This window comes from Aedes albopictus, chromosome 1 (assembly GCF_035046485.1).
Source record: "Aedes albopictus strain Foshan chromosome 1, AalbF5, whole genome shotgun sequence".
In the NCBI taxonomy this organism is placed as follows: Eukaryota; Metazoa; Arthropoda; class Insecta; order Diptera; family Culicidae; genus Aedes; species Aedes albopictus.
In genome coordinates, this window is record NC_085136.1 from 136,920,983 (window position 1) to 136,947,275 (window position 26,293).

At 42.7% G+C, this 26,293-nt stretch overlaps 1 protein-coding gene across 1 annotated transcript in view; it reads left to right on the forward strand.

Annotated features, from left to right (window-relative positions):
- Positions 1-8,946: 8,946 nt before the first annotated feature.
- Positions 8,947-26,293, forward strand: part of LOC134285187 (uncharacterized) — a 316,349-nt gene continuing 299,002 nt past the window's right edge. Inside the window, exon 1 of the mRNA XM_062845465.1 lies at positions 8,947-9,930. Coding sequence (XP_062701449.1) covers positions 9,410-9,862 — 453 coding nt within the window. The 5' untranslated portion in view covers positions 8,947-9,409 and the 3' untranslated portion in view covers positions 9,863-9,930. The remainder of the gene's footprint in view (positions 9,931-26,293) is intronic.

Sequence of the window (26,293 nt, forward strand, 5' to 3'; positions counted from 1 at the left end):
AGGGGGCGCTCAAAACGCTTGAAGTTTGTATGGGAAAACTTGTCTAAATGTATGCAGAAATTTTAGATTTTCGAATTTTGTCGCTAGGTGGCGCTGTAAGTGTTCAATAAGCAAACCCATTGGTATTATTGTAGGTGACTATATGCCAAACAACTTTGTCGAAGACCGCAAAGTGATCCAACGTCTGTGAAGAAAGTTAAACCACAGGTAAGGTGAGGTGAAACATTATTGATATTTTTCCAGTACATGTAAAGGAATAATATCAATAATGAAATCTCAATTCTTTGCCTCACTTTGCCTAGGTTATAACTTTTTTCACAGACGTTGGATCACTTTGCGGTCTTCGATAAAGTTGTTTGGCATATAGTCACCTACAAAAATGCCAAAGGGTTTATTTATTGAATGCTTGCAGCGCCACCTAGCGGCAAAATTCGAAAACTTAAAATTTCTGCATACATTTGGCCAAGCTTTCCCATACAAACTTCAAGCGTTTTGAGCGCCCCCTTAGGCTCAACCGATTTTGCTCAAATTTTGAACGTAGCTTCTGGGAGTCCAAAACAACTGATTAAGGAGGTAAGACTTGGCATTTTTCGAAATTTTTGTTTTTCATATATGTGTGGGCCACCCTACTGTTTATATGTGGGTTTAATTTGTCAAATTTGGTTTCTTTTACACATATTTATCGTTTGTATTGATTTTGTTCACCGGTAGTCTCTAATGTGGTGTGAGCCTATTTTATAGCTGACCGTTCCTCAGGTTATTAAAAAAGCCGTGGTTTGATGTGTCGCACGGTATGTTTGGTCAATTTCGGTGGGACACCTGGAACTGGTTCCGGGGCACTACCGAGTCTCCCAAGTATAGTCTGAGACCATTTCATTGCTAATGTTCATTAGGTTACTTAGAAATTCACGATTTCATGTATCGCGTGCATGGGTATGGATCACTGTTACGTTTGACCACTTCCAGTGGGACACCCAGAACCGGTTTCGGGACACTACCGGTTGACTAAAATATGGTCTTACGAATCGATCATCGTGTTATCGAAAAAGCTGCTATTTGATGTACTGTCAAACCCCCCGCATTAATCACTTTTTAATACGACTCTTTTTAATTCGTACCTCGCTCATTCGACATTTGTCGAATTAAAAAATGATCAAATGTCACAGTGATATACAGCGGTCTTCGAAGAAATAGTTCACAAATTATGTTTATACAATAAGCGTTGTTCGATTTGAATTAAGATCTCTGGGATTTTTTTGTCCGGAAGTGTAACTTTTCCTATAGTAAATCCTATGCCAACTTTGAATCGCTTGCGCTAAATTATAGTTTCACCGATTGCTCTGAAATTTTGTACAGTTCATATGGGACCAAAATGGAATCCAAAAAGACGACTGGAGTGAGGATTTATTTTTTCCATTACAAGCGTGTCTCAGTCTCATGCACGAATGATCCGATATTGTGCTGTTACTCACATCCGAAGCGGCTCCTCGTGCAGCTGCTACTTCCGGAAGTTCAAATTTTGTGCTATCCGACACCTGATCCATTTGGCGATCAACCACAGTGAACTTCGGAAGCCAACAATCATAAAATAAACAAGCCTTCACTTCATACTACCACAATATCTGTAGGATTTGTTCACAAACGAATCCGAAAATTCAAACAATAACTGAAATAGAGTTAGTTTGTCGAATTAAAAGTTTACCCCGGTAATTTGACAGCAATCATTGTCGAATAAGCGTAGGTTTATGGTATCACACGTATGGGTATGCAATTTCTCATTATACCACTTCCGGCAGGACACCCAGAACCAGTTCCGGGATTGTACCGATTGTCCCTGATGTGGTCTCAGACTAGTTCCATGCCAATTGTGAATCTTCATCTTCTTCTTTATGGCTCGATGACCCCACTGGGACTTGGCCTGCCTCTTTAGTTATTAATTGAAGGGCTTTCTATGCCTTCCATTTCATGAATTTGAATATTGTGAGGCAAGTACAATGACATAATATGCCCAGGGAGTCGAGAAAATTTTCCAGATCGGAACACGAATCGAACCCGTCGTCGCCGGATTAGCAATCCATAACCTTAGGCTAACCGGAGACCCCAATTGTGAAACAGTTTTCCTAAAAAGTCGCGAATTGTTGTTCCGTATGTATGAATGTGGTTTATTTTTGCATTTCGTCAGTTCCGGCGAGACACTCAAAACACATTCCGGAACACTACTGGTAGTCTTAAATGTGACCTATTTTGTTGCTGACCGTTTTTCGCTTTATCGAAGCAGCCGTTATTTAATGTGATGCGTGCATGCGTTTGGTTTCCTTCTACATTTGACCACTTCCGGAGGGTCACCTGGAACCGGTTTCAGCACACTAATGGTATTAAAAGTAACTTTTTGTGTTGAATTTATGGGTTTGGTTCTCCTTTACATTTGACCACTTCCGGCGGAACACCCGTAATCGGTTGCGGAACAGTATCGGTTGTCCCAAATATTGTCGGAAACTTTTTTTTGATAAATCAACAAACCTAAAAAGCCAGGATTTGATGTGTTGCATGCATGGGTTTGGTTCACTCTATAAGTTGGTAACTTTCGGCGGGGCACCCGAAATCAATTCCGGAACAGTGCCAGCTGTTTCTGATGTTGCCCGAGCCAATTTTCTTGATAACCGTAGCCGTGATTTGATGTGTTGCATGCACGGGTTTGGTTTAGTTTCTTATTTGGCCATTTCCGGCGGAACACCCGGAACTGGTTCTGGATTACTACCGGTTCAGATATGTTCTGTAACGTGATGAGAAAGTCGGCGAATGATAAAAAAACGCGACACGAAATAACGTGGAAAGATTTGAATTTATTCAGTTAATTAGTGCACAATATAAAGGCGACCGCTCGATGTACGGCTCAAACCAACACTAATTGTTCATCAAAAATGATCGTACGGAAAGCACCAGTGCCTGCTGGCATTGTCCGTTACAGTTCAGAGAATATTTTCCTGCTGGATGTCGCATAGATATTGAAAAAGACGCGGTTTGATATGTCGCATGCATGGATTTAGTTCATTTTTATATTTGGCCACTTCCGGCGGAACACCTGGAACCGGTTCCGGATCACTGCTGGTTCCGATATGGTTTGATAATATTTTCCAGCTTACTGTCCATCAGGATATCAAAAAATCCACTATTTGATATGTCGCATGCATAGGTTTGGTTAACTTTTATACTTGGCCACATCCGGCGGGACACTGGAACCGGTTCCGAAACAGAACCGGTTCAGATATGGTCTGAGACTATTGTCTTGCTTACTGTTCATCTGGTTTTCAAAAAAACGCGGTTTGGTATGGCGCATGCATGGTTTTAGTTCGCTTTTATGTTTGGCCACTTCCAGCGGGACACCTGGAACCGGTTCCGGGACACTACTAGTTCAGATATAGTCTGAGACCTTTTTCCTGCTTACCATTCATCAAGTTATCGAAAATTCCGTAGTTTGATGTGTCGCATGCATGGGTTTGGAGCGTTTTCATATCTGGCCCCTTCCTGGGGTACCGGTCCGGAACACCTAAATGGCCATAACTCCGGAACGGCTGGACCGATCCGAACTATTTTCAATAGGAAACAATAGGACCAGATTCCGCGTCGAATGAACCATCGGTCATTGAAATCGATTGAGGTTTACTGCCAAAAAGTGATGTGAGTTTTTTTGTACACATACACACATATATACACACACACATACACACACACAGACATCACCTCGATTCGTCGAGCTGAGTTGATTGGTATATGTGACTCGACCCTCCGGGCCTCCTATCAAAAAGTCATTTTTGGAGTGAATATATAGCCTTTCCAGTACACTTGGTGTACGAGAAAGGCAAAAATGACATTTGAAGGGTTTCTACCCTCGGTTTTGTTTCAGTGTATATGTAAGTTTAATGTATCACATTTTTATGAAACAGTACTATATATAGTATCACTTCGATAAAAAAGTTTTATCATAAAATCTTTTGTATGAGTTTTCTGACACTTTTTTTAGTCTCGGCTAAACGAATGTCTATCACTGTATTGCGGGTCAGCGCACGCGTGAGTTCCGCTCCACTCATCTGCGTGTCCTCGGTCGCTTCGCGAACGGGTTGATCACCTCACCCTCCGTATTCTCTGTCTCCCTGATTAAATATGTATCCATCTCTTTCGTAAGGGTCCCACTAAGAGCCGCCATGCCTCACTGCCACTGAAGTAGTCGCCCAAGGATCCCGGTGGTTATCTATGCAAGCAGGGAGGCCACCCACGGGTTTGCACAGGCCCCTAAGGGACCTGAGCTCCGAGCCAGGATCAGCGCAAATCAGCATACTTCAACTGAACCTACCTCCACCCAGTTAGTTTCCTAAGCTGCGTACAGATCGGGAACGTACTCTTAAGACCTTGCCAAGGTTTTATGGGACGGAAGGCGGCTCCGACATTAGCCTATCCGTCGTTTCAGGTCAGTGTCACCCGGCCCTACTAAGAGGATAGAATGCCGTCGCCACCAGCACACCTCTACTCCGCGGTCATCTAAGAGTGTACCATATCATTGACCAGTTTCATCGCGCGCGCCAGTATACCGTAATCAGGAACTTACTGGCATTGCTCCTGATGTGCCCGAGGCACCCCTGACTAGGCTAGGGCACTTTGGAAGCGGTGCCGATTCGCTTGAACAGAGTTGATGCTTACGGATGTGTGGTATTTCTGAAGAGGCCCAGCAGAGCCCACTGCTGAACCCCCGCCACGCCTAGGCAAACTCCGCTTGAACATGATGCTCGGTCACCTTGCGATGCCAAAGGTGGTGAGTCCTCACTGATGTCAGAACATGCTCCGCCTAAGAAAAGCCATCTTAAGCTCCCACCGAAGACCGAACTTGGTCTCGAAAGTAGCTATTGCAGAGGCTCCCGAGACTTTCAGGTTTGCTATGCAGAAATGGCTGGATGAAGGAGTTTTCCCAGAAGTTTGGAAGCGGCATAGCGTGGTCTTATGGCCAAAGGCGAGGAAACACACAGAGACCCGTCGGCAAATATGCTTAATCGACACGGCGGAGAAGTTGTTCGAAAGAATCATCCTCAACATCCTGTCGGTTACAAAGACCACCGAGGCAACGCGCCAGCGTAAGAGGAGCGGGATTCCCTACTGTGCACGGTACTGTGACTCTGGATGTAGGGTTCAATAGCGTCAGTTGGACGACTATTGCCGATGCGCTTCTTCGTCTAGGAATACTCGGGTACCTGTACAACATTCTCAGAAGTTATTTCCTGAATCGAGTACCGTAAAACGGGGTATCATTGATCAGCGGGGTAACTTTGATCGGCTTGACTGACCTCATGAAATGTTCAAACAAGCATTTTACACTGAATCAGTTTCTGCTATCGAATGGTATGTCGTAATCTGCTATCATTTAGCTATCAAATGACATGCCATTCATGAAAATTGAATTTCATAAACGTTGAAATAAACCGATTTTTCAATAACTGTGTTTCGTAACGCAATGACATACACTGTCAAACATTTATGCTTGGCGTGAATACTAGATACAATATGAGGTTCGAAATCACTGTATTACTTCAATATGATATCCTAGAGTTGTATTAAATAAACGAAACTTTTATGAAAATTCTCTTTTTTAACGAAATATATGATTTTATTAAAAATCGGCTATCAATTACTTAAGCCATTGCCTACCTTTGGGCGTTATTCGTGGTTTGGAGGATTTTAATCCTAAAATAACTCAAAAAGTACATAATTTGCAAGAATTTGGACAACATATTCGAAATCAGCGACCCCGAATTTAGTAAGTAAGTGTATTTTCAACACAAACGAACATTGATCACTGACATGATCAATGTTACCCCAAATCAATAAAATCAAAAATTAGTTTAAAAATCCTTTTTTGCAATTAAGTTGCAAAACAGCTAACTTTTCACACGCGAGAATAACACTAAAATGGGCGATTTTTCGATTCTAACACAAGTATGCCGAAAAGTACTACTTTTCGGCACACTTAAAAGTGCCGAAAAGTACCACTTTTCGGCACTTTTGTTCCCATACACTTTTGTGAAGCTTTCGTGAAATTCTCGGGATTTCTAAGGGAACATTAAACCGGGGCCAGATTCTACTGCTGCTTCTACGTTCATTGAGCAGCGGAAGAAACTGTTATCGTTTACCTAAATACTACCGGAAAATCCATATTCTTTCACAAAGGTTTGTAGCACTGATTTCCAACGGCTGCTCGAAAACTTCTGACACCCAACTGTAGCACAGCCTACCTGATTGAAAAACGTCCTACAGCGCGGCATGGATGCTCACACGTGGTATCTCTTGCAACATGGTTGTGCAGCTAGAAATGATCCAACTCAATGATTTTTTTTTATAATTGCAAAAAATGTTGTATGCAACTCGTTGCAAAACTCGATTTTTTTCAGCACTCGTCATATTTATCCAACTCGGCAAGCCTCGTTGGATAAATGTATGACTCGTGCTGAAAAAATCATCATTTTGCAACTTGTTGCATAAATAACTATTTCAACACGTTTTAAAGTTTTACAATACTTTTTCGAGTTGCTTAACACATACTCAGAGGGCCAGTACTTGTTTTAAAAATATAAAACATGTAACGTTTGCTTTAACAAGAGAATTATTCAAGAAAGATCGAAAATTCTGATCAATGTTACCCCGGATTACGGTACTATAGTTTACCTCGCAGATATGGGTCGGAAGTGCTTTCAAATAATCTTAGGAGTCACACTAGGATCCATCCTGGGTCCGGTGTTATGAAATGTCGTGAACGGCGAGGTGTTGAGGTTAAAGTACTTGGTCGGAGTGGCAAACGTCGGGTTCGCTGACGGTATTACGCTGGAGGTATACGAGGAATCTATCAAAGAAGTGGAGTTGACTGCTACCTACTTTATCGCAGCTGTGTAGGAGTGGATAAGATCCAGGAAAGTGGAATTGGCTCACCACAAAACTGAGATGATAATTGTGAACAACCGAAAGTCGGAGCACCAAGCGGTGATCAGTGTAGGTGATTACACCATCACTTCGAAGCGCTCCGTCAAACACTTGGGAGTGGTGTTCGACGATAAGCTTACCTTCGGTAGCCACGCTGATTATGCCTGCAAGAGAGCCTCCATATAGTTGCTTTGTCCCGGATGATATCCAAGAAAGCAAATCCTAAAGTTGTACGTTTTACCTGTTGTGTTCTGAAATGATGGCTGAATCTTTTTGAAACCCTCGAAATTCTCGCTGGCACCACTGCAACTGCAACCGCAACGCCCCACGTGCATTCCTAAAATTAAACACCAAAGCCGGTCGTGGTGACAACGAACGGATCCAGGTGAGTAAATTTTTCATTAAAATCTTTTCCTTGTTTGATTTTGGTTCCCGCTGAAAGAATAATGCACGTGTTCGGCTTTGCTTCTGCATTTTTTTTTTTTCGCTGTCTTGTCGGTGAGAAACCACTTCAAAAAGCCCGCTGCTGTCATTCATTATTCCCTCTCGGTGTGTGGAATTACGAGTGCTGCTGTGCAAGTTCATCCATGCAAAGCAGCTTCATTATGTCGATGACTGTAATAATCTGCTGGTGGTTGGAAACAGAAAGTTGCAAGCGCCGAGCCGTGTGATTTCACACCTCCATGACTAATGGTGGCGACCCGACATCAGCCAAATGCCTAATATTCAAATCGCATTTCCCCCTTGCGGTGAGGCAGTTAGATTCCCAATTCCGGCCAATTTCCGTTCTAATCGCGGGATTTTATTGCTTCCTGTTGAAAATCACCCGTCTAATGCTGTCAAAATTTAACCCCCTTCCGCTCACCGCCACCTTTCGCCAGCCAGCGGCAGGAATGTCCGGAACGGATGTCGTCGGTCGCCGCCGTCGCTGGCATTGCCGTACAAATTGTCGGGAACTGCGCAACCCTCTCTCTCCGGGAACCTGAAATAGAGCAATTTTACAGCTCGTTAGATGTTTATCAACGTGATTCGGAGGTATTGGTGGGTGGAGTGAGAGGTTTGCCGCGCGCCGTTTTCCTTGCAACGCCCCTCGGAGACTAGCAGCAGAACGACGCTCTTTTCCCGGTGTACAGTGGGAAAATCTATCGAAGTACATTTAAGTTTTTCACTAAATAAACAGGGGAAGGTAAGCCCAGCTCCCTGGGTTAGTGGGTTGGTGTCAGGTCCTGCGAGCTAGCCGTAAGAAAGACTAGCACCGGAAAATCAACAAGAGAAGAATGCGAAGCGATACCAAAGGCGACGACCACAGCGACGAAAAGGGACTTGCGATTGGAAGTTCGGTACGTGGAACTGCAGATCTCTCAACTTCATCGGGAGCACCCGCATACTCGCCGATATACTGAAGGACCGCGGGTTCGGAATCATAGCGCTGCAGGAGGTGTGTTGGACAGGATCTATGCTGCAAACGTTTAGAGGTAATCATTCCATCTATCAGAGTTGCGGCAACACACGTGAGCTGGGAACAGCTTTTATAGTGATGGGCGACATGCGGAGTAGAGATGGTCGGGTTTCAGATTTTACAGACCCGAACCCGACCCGTACCCGAACAATTTTCAATTTCAAAACCCGGACCCGACCCGAACCCAAGAATTTTTTGTTCTGTCAAACCCGTACCCGACCCGAATCCGAAAAATTTTCGTCGATCAAACCCGAACCCGACCCGAACCCGAGTTAAGAAATAATTGTTGAATGTACCGGATATATCAAATATAGCATTTTTCTAAATACTGATTTATCTACACTGGTACCAAACCCGACTTTAACTTGGTTATTCAAACCCGACCCGTCCCGTACCCGAAAATTTTGAAATTGTTAAAACCCGGACCCGACCCGAACCCGAGTTTTCTAAAATTTTCAAGCCCGAACCCGACCCGTACCCGTCGGGTTCGGGTTCGGGTCAGGTTTCGGGTTTTTGAAAACCCGAAACTCGACCATCTCTAATGCGGAGGCGCGTGATCGGTTGGTGGCCGAGCGACGAAAGAATGTGCAGGTTGATGATCAAGGGCCGATTCTTTAACATCAGCATTATTAACGTGCACAGCCACGCGAGTACGACCGCTGCCCAAACTACGACGTCAAGATCATCATAGGGGATCTAAACGCTCAGGTAGACCAGGAGGAGGAATTCAGACCGACGATTGGAAAGTTCAGCGCCCACCAGCTAACGCACGAAAATGGCCTCCGCCTCATCGATTTCGCCGCCTCCAAGAACTTGGCCATACGTAGCACCTTCTTCCAGCACAGCCTCCCTTATCGCTACACCTGGAGATCACCACAACTAACGGAATCGCAAATCGACCACGCTCTGATTGATGGACGGCACTTCTCCGACATTATCGACGTCAGAACTTATCGTCGCGCTAATATCGACTCTGATCACTACCTGGTGATGGTTAAACAGCGCCCAAAACTCTCTCTTATTAACAATGTACACTACCGGCGGCCGCCCCGGTATGATCTAGGGGGACCGAAGCAACCGGATGTCGCCACCGCATACTCGCAGAATCTCGAGGAAGCGTTGCCGGACGAGGGTGTGCTCGATGTGGCCCCTCTAGAGTACTGCTGGAGTACAGTCAAAGCAGACATCAACAACGCAGCCGAGAGCTACATCGGGTACGTAGAACGGAGTCGACGAAACGATTGGTTCGACGAGGAGTGCAGAGCGGTTCTGGAGGAGAAGGATGTAGCGCGGGCGTTAATGCTGCAGCATGGAACCCGACAGAATGTGGAGCGATACAGACAGAAGCGGAAGCAGCAGACCCGTCTCTTCCAGGAGAAAAAGTGCCGCCTGGAAGAAGCGGAGTGCGAGGAAATGGAACTGCCTGTTTTGCGGATGACGTAGATATTATTGCTAGAACATTTGGAACGGTGGCAAAACTGTACACCCGCCTGAAACGTTAAGCAGCAAAGGTCGGACTGGTGGTGAAGCGGCTAAGACAAAGTACATGCTGGTAGGTGGGACTGAGCGAGACAGGAAAAGCCTTGGCAGCAATGTTACGATAGACGGGGATACTTTCGAGGTGGTAGAACAATGCGTCTACCTCGGTTCATTGCTAACGGCTGACAATAACGTGAGCCATGAAATACGAAGGCGCATCATCAGTGGAAGTCGTGTCTACTATGGGCTCCAGAAGAAACGGCCGTTAAAAAAGATTCACCCCCGCACCAAATGCACCATGTACAAGACGCTATTAAGACCGGTGGTTCTCTACGGACACGACACGGACACGACATGGACATGGACGATGCTCGAGGAGGACCTGCAAGCACTCAGAGTTTTCGAGCGACGAGTGCTAAGACGGGGTCGATCTTCAGCGGCGTGCAGGAGAACGGTGTGTGGCGGAGAAGGATGAACCACGAGCTCGCTGCACTTTACGGTGGCCAAAGCCGGAAGGATACGGTGGACAGGGCATGTTGCAAGAATGCCGGACAACAACCCTGCAAAGCTGGTGTTTGCAACTGATCCGGTTGGCACAAGAAGGCGTGGAGCGCAGAGAGCACGATGGGCGGACTAGGTGGAGCGTGACCTGGCGAGCATTGGGTGCGACCGAGGATGGAGAGCGACAGCCACAAACCGAGTATTGCGGCGTACTATTGTTGATTATGTCTTGTCTTTGAAGTGATGTTGAACATATGAATGTAATGTATGTAGGTCAGCAAAGTACCAATGGTACGCATTACAGAAGAATTTGCGCATCCTACTGATGAGAACTACCCACTGTGCACCAGTCGCACTGGGAAGAGCCACTTTTTCTGTATTATAATTTCATTCATTCATTCGTTTCGGAAGGTGAAAATTTATCGCTGATAATTATCGCTCACATTTGCCTCCATCCTTACTCGGCGGCATCCGAACCGGTGGGAAAAGTATAAACGGTTCCCCATAACTTTAATCATCGTGATTTACGTTGAGACAACATTTTACGAATCACCCACAAATCCGCACCCTCACCTAACGAACGTCTTCCGGAATGGAGCGGAATGCTTCTGGTTTAGCTTCGTAACTCCCGAAGGAAGCGAAGAAGCTTCCAACAGCCCCGGAAGGAACCTAGTATCTTCTCTTCCTTGAGGTGCGCGCTAGTCGCACGATCGATAACGTGGCAATATTTTCATGCCTGGCCTATTGGTAGACTAGTGGGGAACTTTCCACCATACGACTCGGCGGTGGTGGTATGAGCATTCCATAGGTAGGTATATCCCTGGATGCCTGTGGCGTGTGACGTGGATCGGACAAATGTCTAGCCGTGCGCTTATGAGTTTGTAAAGCGAACGGTAAGAAGGAAAACCACCGCCTTTTGGGTGCTACACTGCACTGTAGTTACGCAGAAGACGGGACGTCGTCGGTCGTGGTGGAGCGCAGTTTATCTTTTGCTGCCTCGAACGAACGGATGGAAGTGCCTGCCTGCTTGTGCCTAACAAAAGGGAAGAAGGCTCTTAAGGAATTAGGGAAATGGGTAAAGTTCTTGCTTAGCTCCGTTTTCTCTTGCCGGTGTGGTATTACGGGAAGCTTCGGGCAATTGGAGTGTATCATGAATTGTGATTAAAACTGCAAAATTAAAACTAGGCATAATTTATGGCACTTCGTAAGGGTTGTTGACTCGCGTGTGAATACATGTGTAGCAAAATTAGTTTCATTGGATACGGAATGGATATTAATAAATTGGATATTATACGATGATTCAAAGCACAAGCTACGTATGGTTATCATGGGAAGGTATACGCTGTACTAAGCAAAGCAAAAGCAAAGCAAAAGCAAAGCAAAAGCAAAGCAAAAGCAAAGCAAAAGCAAAGCAAAAGCAAAGCAAAAGCAAAGCAAAAGCAAAGCAAAAGCAAAGCAAAAGCAAAGCAAAAGCAAAGCAAAAGCAAAGCAAAAGCAAAGCAAAAGCAAAGCAAAAGCAAAGCAAAAGCAAAGCAAAAGCAAAGCAAAAGCAAAGCAAAAGCAAAGCAAAAGCAAAGCAAAAGCAAAGCAAAAGCAAAGCAAAAGCAAAGCAAAAGCAAAGCAAAAGCAAAGCAAAAGCAAAGCAAAAGCAAAGCAAAAGCAAAGCAAAAGCAAAGCAAAAGCAAAGCAAAAGCAAAGCAAAAGCAAAGCAAAAGCAAAGCAAAAGCAAAGCAAAAGCAAAGCAAAAGCAAAGCAAAAGCAAAGCAAAAGCAAAGCAAAAGCAAAGCAAAAGCAAAGCAAAAGCAAAGCAAAAGCAAAGCAAAAGCAAAGCAAAGCAAAAGCAAAGCAAAAGCAAAGCAAAAGCAAAGCAAAAGCAAAGCAAAAGCAAAGCAAAAGCAAAGCAAAAGCAAAGCAAAAGCAAAGCAAAAGCAAAGCAAAAGCAAAGCAAAAGCAAAGCAAAAGCAAAGCAAAAGCAAAGCAAAAGCAAAGCAAAAGCAAAGCAAAAGCAAAGCAAAAGCAAAGCAAAAGCAAAGCAAAAGCAAAGCAAAAGCAAAGCAAAAGCAAAGCAAAAGCAAAGCAAAAGCAAAGCAAAAGCAAAGCAAAAGCAAAGCAAAAGCAAAGCAAAAGCAAAGCAAAAGCAAAGCAAAAGCAAAGCAAAAGCAAAGCAAAAGCAAAGCAAAAGCAAAGCAAAAGCAAAGCAAAAGCAAAGCAAAAGCAAAGCAAAAGCAAAGCAAAAGCAAAGCAAAAGCAAAGCAAAAGCAAAGCAAAAGCAAAGCAAAAGCAAAGCAAAAGCAAAGCAAAAGCAAAGCAAAAGCAAAGCAAAAGCAAAGCAAAAGCAAAGCAAAAGCAAAGCAAAAGCAAAGCAAAAGCAAAGCAAAAGCAAAGCAAAAGCAAAGCAAAAGCAAAGCAAAAGCAAAGCAAAAGCAAAGCAAAAGCAAAGCAAAAGCAAAGCAAAAGCAAAGCAAAAGCAAAGCAAAAGCAAAGCAAAAGCAAAGCAAAAGCAAAGCAAAAGCAAAGCAAAAGCAAAGCAAAAGCAAAGCAAAAGCAAAGCAAAAGCAAAGCAAAAGCAAAGCAAAAGCAAAGCAAAAGCAAAGCAAAAGCAAAGCAAAAGCAAAGCAAAAGCAAAGCAAAAGCAAAGCAAAAGCAAAGCAAAAGCAAAGCAAAAGCAAAGCAAAAGCAAAGCAAAAGCAAAGCAAAAGCAAAGCAAAAGCAAAGCAAAAGCAAAGCAAAAGCAAAGCAAAAGCAAAGCAAAAGCAAAGCAAAAGCAAAGCAAAAGCAAAGCAAAAGCAAAGCAAAAGCAAAGCAAAAGCAAAGCAAAAGCAAAGCAAAAGCAAAGCAAAAGCAAAGCAAAAGCAAAGCAAAAGCAAAGCAAAAGCAAAGCAAAAGCAAAGCAAAAGCAAAGCAAAAGCAAAAGCAAAGCAAAAGCAAAGCAAAAGCAAAACAAAAGCAAAGCAAAAGCAAAGCAAAAGCAAAGCAAAAGCAAAGCAAAAGCAAAGCAAAAGCAAAGCAAAAGCAAAGCAAAAGCAAAGCAAAAGCAAAGCAAAAGCAAAGCAAAAGCAAAGCAAAAGCAAAGCAAAAGCAAAGCAAAAGCAAAGCAAAAGCAAAGCAAAAGCAAAGCAAAAGCAAAGCAAAAGCAAAGCAAAAGCAAAGCAAAAGCAAAGCAAAAGCAAAGCAAAAGCAAAGCAAAAGCAAAGCAAAAGCAAAGCAAAAGCAAAGCAAAAGCAAAGCAAAAGCAAAGCAAAAGCAAAGCAAAAGCAAAGCAAAAGCAAAGCAAAAGCAAAGCAAAAGCAAAGCAAAAGCAAAGCAAAAGCAAAGCAAAAGCAAAGCAAAAGCAAAGCAAAAGCAAAGCAAAAGCAAAGCAAAAGCAAAGCAAAAGCAAAGCAAAAGCAAAGCAAAAGCAAAGCAAAAGCAAAGCAAAAGCAAAGCAAAAGCAAAGCAAAAGCAAAGCAAAAGCAAAGCAAAAGCAAAGCAAAAGCAAAGCAAAGCAAAAGCAAAAGCAAAGCAAAAGCAAAGCAAAAGCAAAGCAAAAGCAAAGCAAAAGCAAAGCAAAAGCAAAGCAAAAGCAAAAGCAAAGCAAAAGCAAAAGCAAAGCAAAAGCAAAGCAAAAGCAAAAGCAAAGCAAAAGCAAAAGCAAAGCAAAAGCAAAGCAAAAGCAAAGCAAAAGCAAAGCAAAAGCAAAGCAAAAGCAAAGCAAAAGCAAAGCAAAAGCAAAGCAAAAGCAAAGCAAAAGCAAAGCAAAAGCAAAGCAAAGCAAAAGCAAAGCAAAAGCAAAGCAAAAGCAAAGCAAAAGCAAAGCAAAAGCAAAGCAAAAGCAAAGCAAAAGCAAAGCAAAAGCAAAGCAAAAGCAAAGCAAAAGCAAAGAAATTTATATTTCAAATAAATTCACATTCCATGCAATCCTGTAAATATAAACATTTGAAATTGAAGCTATTTAGAACAGCTAAATGCAAACGTTAATGCATACGGTATTACTGCAAAACCTGTTTACCCATAACCAGGATAGATGAATCTAGCGTGCTCAATTGCGAAACCCACGTCCGCGTCATCCAACAACGGCGGTAGCAGTTACAAAAGTATTTCATTAGCACAATTAAATGATGGGTTTATGTGTTTTAATTGCACACCGTATTTAAATTAATTTATGAAAATATTTAAACAGACCTGGATAACGCACCCTCCGTTTGTTTTCGTGCGTTTTGTCTACTTTAACCGAGCTAAAAGCGGTTCTCTACGCATCCCCGTACATATTTTGGTGTTTTGGTTGTGAAATTGCTCTAGTTTAGGTATTGTGTGTTTGCATTAAATCGTGCCAGTCGGGGCTGGTTGCTTGTTGTGGTTGGTTACGGGACAAGGTTTATTTACCTTCCGCTGGCTGCAACCGATACAACCCGTGACGTTTGGCAGTGTATTTAATGTGGTGTTGGTTTTTGTTAAATTGTAACTTTGCAAGATAAAATCAGCGGAAACTAAACGAAACATGTGCGTTCAAGTTTTGGTGGAAATGGTTGGAACAGAGACCGACTATATGAAAATCAAGCATAACTCGAAGGGGAAATCTTCTACGATACGTGGGAAAAAGTTTAAGCACCAAATGCTGATGACCTCAACTGATACTTCCTCGTGTATTCACTATATTGGAGAAAATTCAGCGTCGGCAAATGCCACCACCGCACCGGTGACACTCAGAGTGGCCTTTGTGGTGGGGCTGAAAATGTATTAATAATGTTATTAATTAATTATTAATTGCGCTAATTGCTTTCATTACCCAATGGGCTCATCGATCGAGAGTGTATCTTTTTATACGCTTTTATCAACTGGTATATTATCGAGCTATATGCTCTTGTATAATATCCATATAAATTGAGATTTTTTTTCACTAATTCTCCAATGCAATACATTTCCTTCTTTGTAGATTTTGCTATCGATTTCGTTGTCGCACTCTGGAAAGATGCGTTCGTCAATCGCAAACATGTACTGAAAACGTACACGCTGTTCTAAATTTTTAAAATTGATTAACTCCATTTAAATCGATACATGGATGTTACGTCCACGAACTTTTCATAACGGAAATTTTCTGGACTTCCTTGGACAAAGGATACCTTCGTTCCTGTAGAAAGAGATACACATGTAAAATTGTTATTGGCAAAGGAAGCTCTTAGTCAATAACAGCTCGTAATACGCTCTGTGAGTGTATTATGCTGAGAAGCAGGATTTGTAATAGTTGGGACGTTACGCCGAGAAGAAGAAGCTGGAATCCTTCTAGGATTCTGGAAACATTAAATCCTTCTGAGATTCCACCAGTAGAGATTCTTGTCGGAGATCGAGAGTAGGGATTCCATCTGGGATTCTGACAGCAGCGATTCCTTTCGACAATCCGACTACAGTATTACCTGCAGGGGCTCCGCCAATAGGACTTTCTTTAGGAACTTCTTCGGGTATTTCCTTATAGTATTTTTTGGATTTCCAGAAATATGTTTGAAATTCATTCAAAATTTCTTTCAAAAATAACTCCAACAATTCCTTTGGAATCAATTCCAGGACTTCTTTCTGGAGTTCCTTCAGAAGTACTACCAAACTAAAAGCAACTTCAAGAGTTCCACCACAAATTCTTTCAGAAATTTATCCAGTAGCTCCTCAAGGATTTCACCCAAAAATTTCTTCAGAAGTTACTTCGAAATTATGTCCAGGAAAGCAGCTCCTTAAATCCCTGCAGCAAATTTCGAACAATATCCATTGGGTCCAGCACTTGGCGCCCGGAGACGGTAGTGCACCATAATAGTTAGCTCCGGATGGGCAGGACCTAGCTAGTTCAAGGCCAGGTCCGTGGAGTTGGACCCATTCAACCATACGGTGACAGGTACTGCAGTACGTTGCCACTGATTGCGAGGGCGTTAACCTTTGACCACAGGTCTGGCTGGCTTACCTTAATACTCCTGAGCAACTTATCCCAGGATGCCCATTAAGCAGCCCAGATGGCTTGGTGGCACTCTAACGTCGGGTATGGTAATAATTCAGCATCGCTGCAAGGTTTGGATGATTGGGTGCCATTCTTTTGAACGAATTCCCGGGGAATTCCTTGAGGTATTCCCGATGAACTCGTCTACGAATTTTAGAGGAACTCATGGAAGAATTTCCATGGGAGACATCCTGCAGAAATTCTCGAAGAACTTCTAAAGGAATTTCCGAAGAACTCTTTCCCAAGAAACTCCCGGAGGAATTTCTGAAAAATTTCAGGCAGAACTGTGGAAGAAATTCTAGAAAAATGCCCAATGAGCTCATGAAGGAACTTCCGAAGGCATTCTCGGGAAAATCCTAGATGAATTCCTGGAGAATTTGCCAGTGAAGCTATTGAAGGAACTCATGTGGAACTCCTTGAAGAATTGCTGGAGAACTCCTGGAAGAATTTGTGGTGAGCTCATGGAGAAATTCCCAAGAAAATCCTGGAGAATTTTTTGATGAACTTCTGAAGAAATTCCCGAAGAACTCTTGGACATATTCCAGAGTAACTCTGGGAGGAATTTCCGTGGAACTCGTGGATAAATTATCGATAAACTCCAGGAGGACTTTCAAAGGAACCAATGGAGGAATTCCCGATGACTTGCTTACTTTCAGTCCTGGGCACCCACGGTGATGCAGAGGGCCGAATTGAAAGATTTCCATCCTGGACGATTGCCAGCCATCGCTTTAACCTGTGACCAGGTCAAACTTCAGTCGGTCAAACTTCTGCCGACTTGCTTGATTTCGTTGTTGAGGCTGCGCCGCCATGAACCTCTGGGTCTGCCTCTGCTGCGATGTCCTGCTGGGTTCCAGTCTAACGCTTGTTTGCAGCTTTCGTTTCCACTCCTGCGTAGAGTGTGGCCGACCCACACATACGATGTAGCGTTGCAGATCCAATTGTGAAGCATGCACGAATTATATACCGCAGCCGTTGAGTGTTCTCCGCTGATACACACCAGGTTTCACTGGCGTATAGCAGCACCGATTTCACGTTCGAGTTAAAAATTTAGATTTTGGTGCGTCGACTAATCTGGTTATTTTCCCATAAATTTCTTAAACTCGCAAAAGCAGCCCTCGCTTTCTTGAATCGTGCACCTATGTCGATATTGGTGCCGCCATTTGGCTACCAAGATATTGGAAGCTTTCAACATTCTCAACTGACTGCCCAGCTACCGTAAAGCTGGAAGGGTTGACCGTGTTTACATCCAACGATTTGGTCGTCAGTTGATGGTAAGGCCGGCCACTGAGGAGCGATTGGCAAGAACATCGCGCTTGCTCTGCATATCAGAGCGCCGTTGAGCTAGGAGAGTAACGTCATCTGCCAATTCGAAGTCATTTTGGTGCTCCATGGTAATGGGCTGCCACAGCAATCCACGATTTGGTTCACGGTCAATCGCACCAACCAGGATCTCGTCGATTACGATGAGGAGCAGTAGCGGTGATAGTATACATCCTGGCCTCGCTCCAGCACTGACCCAGATGGGATCGGACAAAACTTCGTTGTGAAGTACTCTGCACGAAAATGCTCTGTACTGTTCTTCAATGAGGCCGATGATTTTCTCAGGGACACCCTTGCGCCTGAGGGCTTCCCACATGTTTCTGTGATTGTTGAAAGCTTTTTCGTAATAAATGAACACCAGGTAGAGAGAATCTTGGAATTCATTGATTTGCTCCAGCATGATATGGAGCGTGATAATATAGCCCACACAGGATCGTCCGGCCAGGAATCCTGCTTGCAGCCTTCGGTGAGTTGCGTCAATCTTCTCCTATATCCGGTTAAGGATCACTTTGCAGAGGACTTTGAGAACGATATACAGTAACATGATGCCCCGCCAATTATCGCATACAATCAGGTCACCCTTCTTGGGTACCTTCACTAAGACGCCTTGCATCCAGTCGGCCGGAAATGTCGCGGTTTCCCATATGATGCAGAATAATTGATGCAGTAGTTGTGCGGATACTACGGGGTCAGCTTTGAGCATCTCTGCTGATATGCGATCGACCCCTGGGGCTCTGTTCGATTTCATGCTACGAATGGCTGTTTCTATCTCCTGCACTGATGGAGCTTCGGGGCTGTCCATTAATTACGTAAGGGTTTGTGGAGGGAGGGGGGGTTTGAGAAATCTTACGCGCCATACAAAATATTTTGGGTTCTCATACAAAAAATCTTACAAGGGGGGAGGGGGTGTCAGAAAATCGCAAAAATTCCCTTACGTAATTAATGGACAGCCCCTTCGGTGTTGACACGGATAATGCGTCGAACCCTTGGAGGATCATGCTGAGGTGTTGATGGCGTGACCGACACTTGAAAAAGGTGTCCAAAGTGCTCGAACCAGCGTTTCAACTGGTCAGCCGGGTCGGTCAGTAACTGTCCAGACGTGTCTTTCACGGGCATCACTAAGGCGACGTGAGACATCGTGTTTGCCACTTTCTCGTCTTCGTCGGCTAGGGAGTCCGCCCACGCTCTTTTGTCCCGTCTACATGAGCGCTTGACTTCCTTCCCGCGAACCGAATAGCGCTGACGGGTTACGGCTTTGGCTCATCGTGTTTTCGCACGCTCTATCGCGGCTTTGGCGTTCCTTCGCTCCTATATCTTCCTCCAGCTATCATATGTGATTCACTGCTTTTTCCGGGTGCGTAGCTCACCCAAATTATTCCTACCAGTGGCGAAGATGGCGTTCTTGATGGCATTCCATTGATCCTCTACGCTTCCAGCTCCCAGAATATCTGCAGCATGGTTCTCTTGTTCCTCGACGAAGGACCTTTTCACCGCAGTGTCTTCCAGTCGACATGTGTTGAACTGGCACCTGATTTTCTCCACCGCATATACCTAACAATAAATTTACACCTTTTTTTAACCTTCACGTACCCGAGCTCCGACAACTCATTTCATAAATGCTGGCATTTCGTCAATTTTCATCCGATTTTTTCGACGTCAGCCTCAATCGACCATAAATTTGTGCTGCTTTATTATACTCAAGTGATATACCGGATTGTGCTGGGGTCAGGGGGGCCAAAATTACTAAAAGTGAATATTTCGTGTGTGTTATTGTATTCGAACCATTGATTTTCAGAGGAATTTTTGTTGCGAACAGTTAAACACAACTGTGATACCCAGATTTGAATAAGTAGAACCATCTAGACCACCGTAACAGGTTCCACGGGGCCTCATTGGGGACTCTTCTGTTCTTTTTTACCTAAACTTGCCGAGCGACATAGCAATCTTCATGATTTCGAATTAATGATTTAGAAACGATAGACTGAAGTCTGTATCAACTAATATGACCACCCCGAAACATTTTGCACAACTGGACGCCATCGGGGTCATTTCTGGTTTGCTATCAAAACATGCCGTGCGACGCATCAAACTTCATGATTTCGGGAGAATGGGTTAGAGAAGATAGACTGAAATATGTATCAACTGATAAGGCTGCTCCGAAAGGCCTGGAATTGTTTCGGTGGGGGCTTCTTAAACTCAACCCAAGTAACATTTCTTAGTCAAATAGACTAGAAGAGGTTCTTAAAACCAACATAAAACCAGAATAAGTCAAGATTATCATAGGAGATTTGAACGCTCAGGTAGGCCAGGAGGAGGAATTCAGACCGACGATTGGTAAATTCAGCGCCCACCAGCAGACGAACGAAAACGGCCTACGATTCATTGATTTCGCCGCCTCCAAAAATATGGCTATACGTAGCACCTTTTTCCAACACAGCCTCCCTTATCGTTACACCTGGAGATCACCCGACGGGCGGCACTTCTCCGACATTATCGACGTCAGGACCTATCGTGGCGCCAACATCGACTCCGACCACTATCTGGTGCTGGTCAAACTGCGCCCAAACTCTCCGTCATCAACAATGTACGGTACCGGCGACCGCCACGGTACAACCTAGAGCGGCTAAAACAGCCGGATGTCACCTCAGCATACGCGCAGAATCTCGAGGACGCGTTGGCAGACGAGGGCGAGCTCGATGAGGCCCCTCTAGAGGACTGCTGGAGTACAGTGAAAGCAGCCATCAACGACGCAGCCGAGAGCACCATCGGGTACGGTGAACGGAATCGACGGAACGAATGGTTCGACGAAGAGTGCAGAACGATTTTGGAGGAGAAGAACGCAGCGAGGGCGGTAATGCTACAGCAAGGGATTCGACAGAACGTGGAACGTTACAAACAGAAGCGGGAGAAAAAGCGCCGCCTGGAAGAAGCGGAGTGTGAAGAAATGGAACTGCTTTGCAGTTCCCAAGAAACACGGATTGCTATCAGAAGCTCAACGCACCCTGCAACGGCTTCTTGCCACGAGCCGAAAAATGCAGGGATAAAGCAGAGGCCTCTTGACGAACGGACGTGAGGTGATGGAAAGGTGGAGGCAGCACTTCGATCTGCACCTGAACGGCGTGGAGAACGTAGGCACGGGAGCTCACGGAAACGGAGGAAACGACGACGCCAGTGCAGCGGAGGACGGAAATCAATCAACCTCCACGCTGAGGGAAGTTAAGGATGCCATTCACCAGCTAAAAATCAACAAAGCAACTGGTAAGGGTGGTATCGCAACTTAACTCATCAAGATGGGCCACCTGTCTGCATCGGCTGATAGTCAGGATCTGGGAAACCGAACAGCTACCGGAGGAGTAGAAAGAAGGGGTAATCAGCCCCATTCAAAAGAAAGGCGACCATTTGGAATGTCAGAACTTCAGGGCGATCACTATTTTGAATGCTGCCTACTGCTATCCCAGGTCATCTTCCGTCATCTGTCACCTAAAACGAATGAGTTCGTGGGATGCTATCAAGCCAGTTTCATCGACGGCCGGTCGACAACGGACCAGATCTTCACCGTACGGCAAATCCTCCAGAAATGCCGTGAATACCTGGTCCCAACGCATCACTTGTTCATCGACTTCAAAGCGGCACAAGACAGTGTCGACCGCGCAGAGCTATGGAGAATCATGGACGAAAACGGCTTTCCTGGGAAGCTGACTAGACTGATTAAAGCAACGACGAACGGTGTGCAAAACTTGTAAGGGTTTCGGGCGAACTATCCAGTTCATTAGAATTTCGCCGGGGACTGCGACAAGGTGATGAACTCTCATGCCTACTCTTCAACATTGCTCTGGAAGGTGTGATGCGACGAGCCGGGCTCAACAGCCGGGGAGCAATTTTCGCAAAATCCAGACAATTTGTGTGCTTTGCGGACGACATGGACATTATTGCCAGAACATTTGGAACGGTGGCAGAGCTGTATACCCGCTTGAAACGCGAAGCAGCAAAGGTCGGACTGGTGGTGGTGAATGCCTCAAAAACAAAGTACATGCTGGTAGGCGGAACCGAACACAACCGGATCCGTCTGGATATATATAGTAATGTTACGATAGACGGGGATACTTTCGAGGTGGTGGAGGAATTCGTATACCTCGGATCCTTACTGACGGCTGACAACAACGTGAGTCGTGAAATTCGGAGGTGCATCATCAGCGGAAGTCGAGCCTACTACGGGCTTCAGACGAAACTGCGGTCAAAAAAGATTCACCCACGCACCAAATGCACCATGTACAAAACGCTAATAAGACCGGTTGTCCTCTAGGGGCACGAGATATGGACCATGCTCGAGGAGGACCTGCAAGCACTCGGAGTTTTCGAGCGACGCGTGCTAAGGACGATCTTCGACGGTGTGCAGGAGAACGGTGTGTGGCAGAGAAGAATGAACCACGAGCTCGCTGCACCTTACGGTGAACCCTGCATCCAGAAGGTGGCCAAAGCCGGAAGGATACGGGGGGCAGAGCATGTTGCAAGAATACCGGACAACAACCCTGCAAAGCTGGTGTTTGCAACTGATCCGGTTGGTACACGAAGGCGTGGAGCGCAGAGAGCACGACGGGCGGACCAGGTGGAGCGTGACCTGGCCAGCATTGGGCGCGACCGAGGATGGAGTGCGGCATCCACAAACCGAGTATTGTGGCGTACTTGTTGATTATGTCTTGTCTTAACACTTAAACTACCGAGGGGGTAAAAACTCCCGCGAACTACCAAGGGTCCAAAAAAAGTCGGAAGTCCAACTTTGACAAGGCATTTCTCGGCCGTTTTTCGACCGATTTCAAAACTTTTTTTTGCGATGGAACCGGACAGGTTTCAAGATCATCGTCCATTCAAAAAAATATAAAATAGATGCGTCTACCCAAAGTTATTAAGCAAAAGGCACTTCCTAGTTTTTTTTAGAGAGCGCATTTTTTGCGCACATTGATCAATAAAACAAAATTCAAAGCGATGACATATGGTTTTTTCGACTCTAAATCATGCGTATAGCTGGAGTGAACATGTTTATGCAAAATTAGTGATTTTTCAGTACACTGATAATTTACCTTACTCAAAAAACTGCTAAAATACCCTATTTTTCACATAAAATAAGCAATAAATCAAAATTCAAAGCGATGACATATAGTTTTTTTGGTCTTAAATTGTTCGTAGGATTGTACTCGACATTTTTGATAAACAATGAAAATGTTCTAATTACACTCTTATTTTGTTTTACCCGGAAAACTACGAAAATTCCATACTTGTTAGACAAAGTAGTGAACAAAACTAAATTTAAAATGTTAACATGTAGTTTTTTAGCCTTGAAATGTTCGTAGCAGTTTGGGGGACATACTTGAAGAATAATAGTGATGTTTTTATTACACTCAAATTTTGATTCACTCAAAAATCAACGAAAGTATCACATTTTTCACGCAAAGTGCTTAACAAAAATAATGGATTACAATGCAAAGTAGTTTTTTACCTTTAAATTATTCGTGAATGCGTACTGGACGTTCTTGATGAGTAATAGTGACGTTTTCATGACACACTTAATTTATTTTACTCGAAAAGCTACAAAAATATTATAATTTTTATACAAAACAGTCAATAAAACAAAATTTAACGCCATAACATGTAGTTGTATGACCTTAAATTTTCATTTACAATGTACTGAACCTGTTTTTGATAAAATTTTGATGATTACATTACACTTATATTTTGTTTTATAAAAAAAAGTACGAAAATACCACAAAAAGCGAAATTTAAAGTAATGATATGTAGTTATTCAACTTTGAATTTATCGAAGTAGTTTAGTGGATTTATTTGAGCAGTAAAGTGAATTTTTTGTTACACTCACATTTTATTTCACTCGGAAAACTAGGAAAATATCACATTTTTCACACAAAGTAGTCAACAAATAAAAATATAAGGCAATGCATTCTAGGTTTTTGGCTTGAATTTTTTCGTGAAATGATGAAAGTTGAACAATAATACCGCCTTCATCACACTCTTAATTCATTTTACCAAACACGTTTTTAAAATACCATAATTTTCTTACTAAAAATTCAATAAAGCAAAATTTAAAGCAATGACATATAGTTGTTAGTCTTAAAATTTTCCGTTGGAATGTAAAAGCCATGTATTAGATAAAATTTTGATGTTCACATCACATCCACGTTTTGTTTTACTAAAAACACACGAATGTGCCATATTTTTCACATAAAATAGCCAATAACACAAAATTCAAAATAAACATATGCTGATTTCTATTACTTTTATCGACGTTTAACCCTAGATTCAAACAGTTCTTTCCGGAAAAATTCTTGGAGAATATTGCAGGATTTCTGAAATCCAAATATTGTCTCCCGAAGGTTTTTATAAGAATCCTATAGATTTTCTTCCAGAAGTTTTCCCTTATTTGCTTTCGTTGGATTTTTCCTCCTGCGTTTTGCCCGAACAAATTTTCGTGGAATTTATTCTCTTTTCTCCGGGAATATAGGTACATCAGATGTTGTCGTAGAATTTCTCTTAGAATTTCTCTCGGAATTTCTCTTGAAGGTTTTCCGTGATTTCTTCCGGTATTCCACTTGGTACTTCTCTATGAGATTTTTCTGGGATTTCTAAGGTTTTTACAGAAACTATTGCTGGGATTTCAACTGAGGCTCCTCCCGGATTTTAAAGGAGTTTTTCACGAGTTTTCTGAATGAATTGCTTCTGGGATTTCTCCCGAAGTTTGAAGAAATTTCAATGATTTTTTTTTCTTAAGTTTCTCCCCAGATTTCTACAGAAGTTACATCCGGGATATTTTATAAAGGTTCTTGCGAGTTTTTTTTTAAGTTTCACCTGAGATTACTCTCGGAGTTTGTGTTCTAGAAGAAATACAGAGCTCCAAACTTAAGCATTTTGTATGAAAATCGGTCAATGCGTCCAGTACTGTACTTTTCTAGAAGTGTTTCTCGGAAAACCTCCTGCCTGAGATAACCTACCAAATTCATTGTTGTAAATAACCGAAGACATGTCGGAATGAATCCACGTGATTTTTACGAGAAATTATGCAATGAGGAACGCGAGAGAAACTTTGGAAGAAATCCTTAGAAGAACTGGGAAATCTCGAAAAAAAGCTCTGGTAGGAAATATTTAGAAAATTCATGAAAGAACTCTGAAAATTTCTAAGAGAAATCCCGGGAGAAACTTCGGATGAAAACCAGCGAAGAAATTCATGAGAAATTTCGGAAAACTCTTTGGCAGAAATTCCAGAAGTAATTATCGGAAATCTCTAAAAATATCGAAAAAACCACGGAAGGAACTATTTATAGGAGCAAATAAAAGAAAAACACTTTGCATGGGAACTAGGGTGGAAATTTGAGAGAACTGGAGAAAGCCAGAAAAAAAAACTTCGAAAATGCTCCAGGAAAAAAAGAGATTCCTGAAAAAATATGATAATATTCTAAATGAGTCCTTGGAGAAATTTATCAAGCAATCGCTAGAGAAATTCCTGATGAAAACCCAAAGGAATAATACACGGAAACATTTCAAAAGTTTTCTAAAAGAATTCCTCGCGAAATAGAACTCCTAAATAAATTTCACATAAATCCTTGATATTTTTGAAAATATCCCTGAAGGAATCTCTGGAATATTTTTTAAAAATTTTCGAAAAGAACCCACGACAAAATATTTTGAAAGAATCTTAGAAAGATATCATAAAATATAAATGCACTTTTTGGGAAATTTCTGAAAAACAGTTTCTGATGCAATACCGTAAAACGGGGTAGCTTTGATAGTTTTTCAGCAAATTTCCCTAATATTATTCCATGTATTTTAACTGATTTAATAATTTGAAAAGAAGTACTGGAGTCTCAGTTATAATTGCAATGTAAGGATTGGACAGTTTTAATTGTTTTGGGTGATCAATATTATTTTTTCATATGAGCGAGAATCACATTTTCATTTTGGGGAAACTTTGATAGTGCTCTGACAAACATATTAAATCCCAAAAAATATTACAGATTGCAACGCAAAGAGTATCAGCATGATGGGAAAAGCCGTATGAAACATGTTAGATTAATTTATTGTATCAAAACATGAAGAATTTTATAAAATTATGAATAACAAATTGAGTCAGTACTCCACCTGAGTGAAAATCTCAGTGCTTTTAGCTATCAAAAATAATTATCTGTGTAAAAATATATTTTTTTACGGTACATCAACATGTGACTATGTGCTGCGCTTAGTAAGTTCTCTTTATTTCAGATGTTTTTGATTTTTTATGAACAAATTTAGAAAACAACGAGTGTAATTGAAAGATCACTATTGTTTATCAAACAAGTCTAGTACTTTTTTACAAATAATTTAAAAAAAACTATAATGCATTGACTCCGATTTTCATTTGATGACTACTTTGTGTGCAAAATGTGGTATTTTCCTAGTATTTTGAGTGATATAAAATATGAGTGTAATAAAAACATCACTAAGGTTGTTCAAATGAATCCACTAAACTACTACGATGTATTCAAAGTTGAAAAACTACATATCATTGCTTTAAATTTTGGCTTATTCGCTTTTTTGTGGTATTTTCGTACATTTTTTTATAAAACAAAATATTAGTG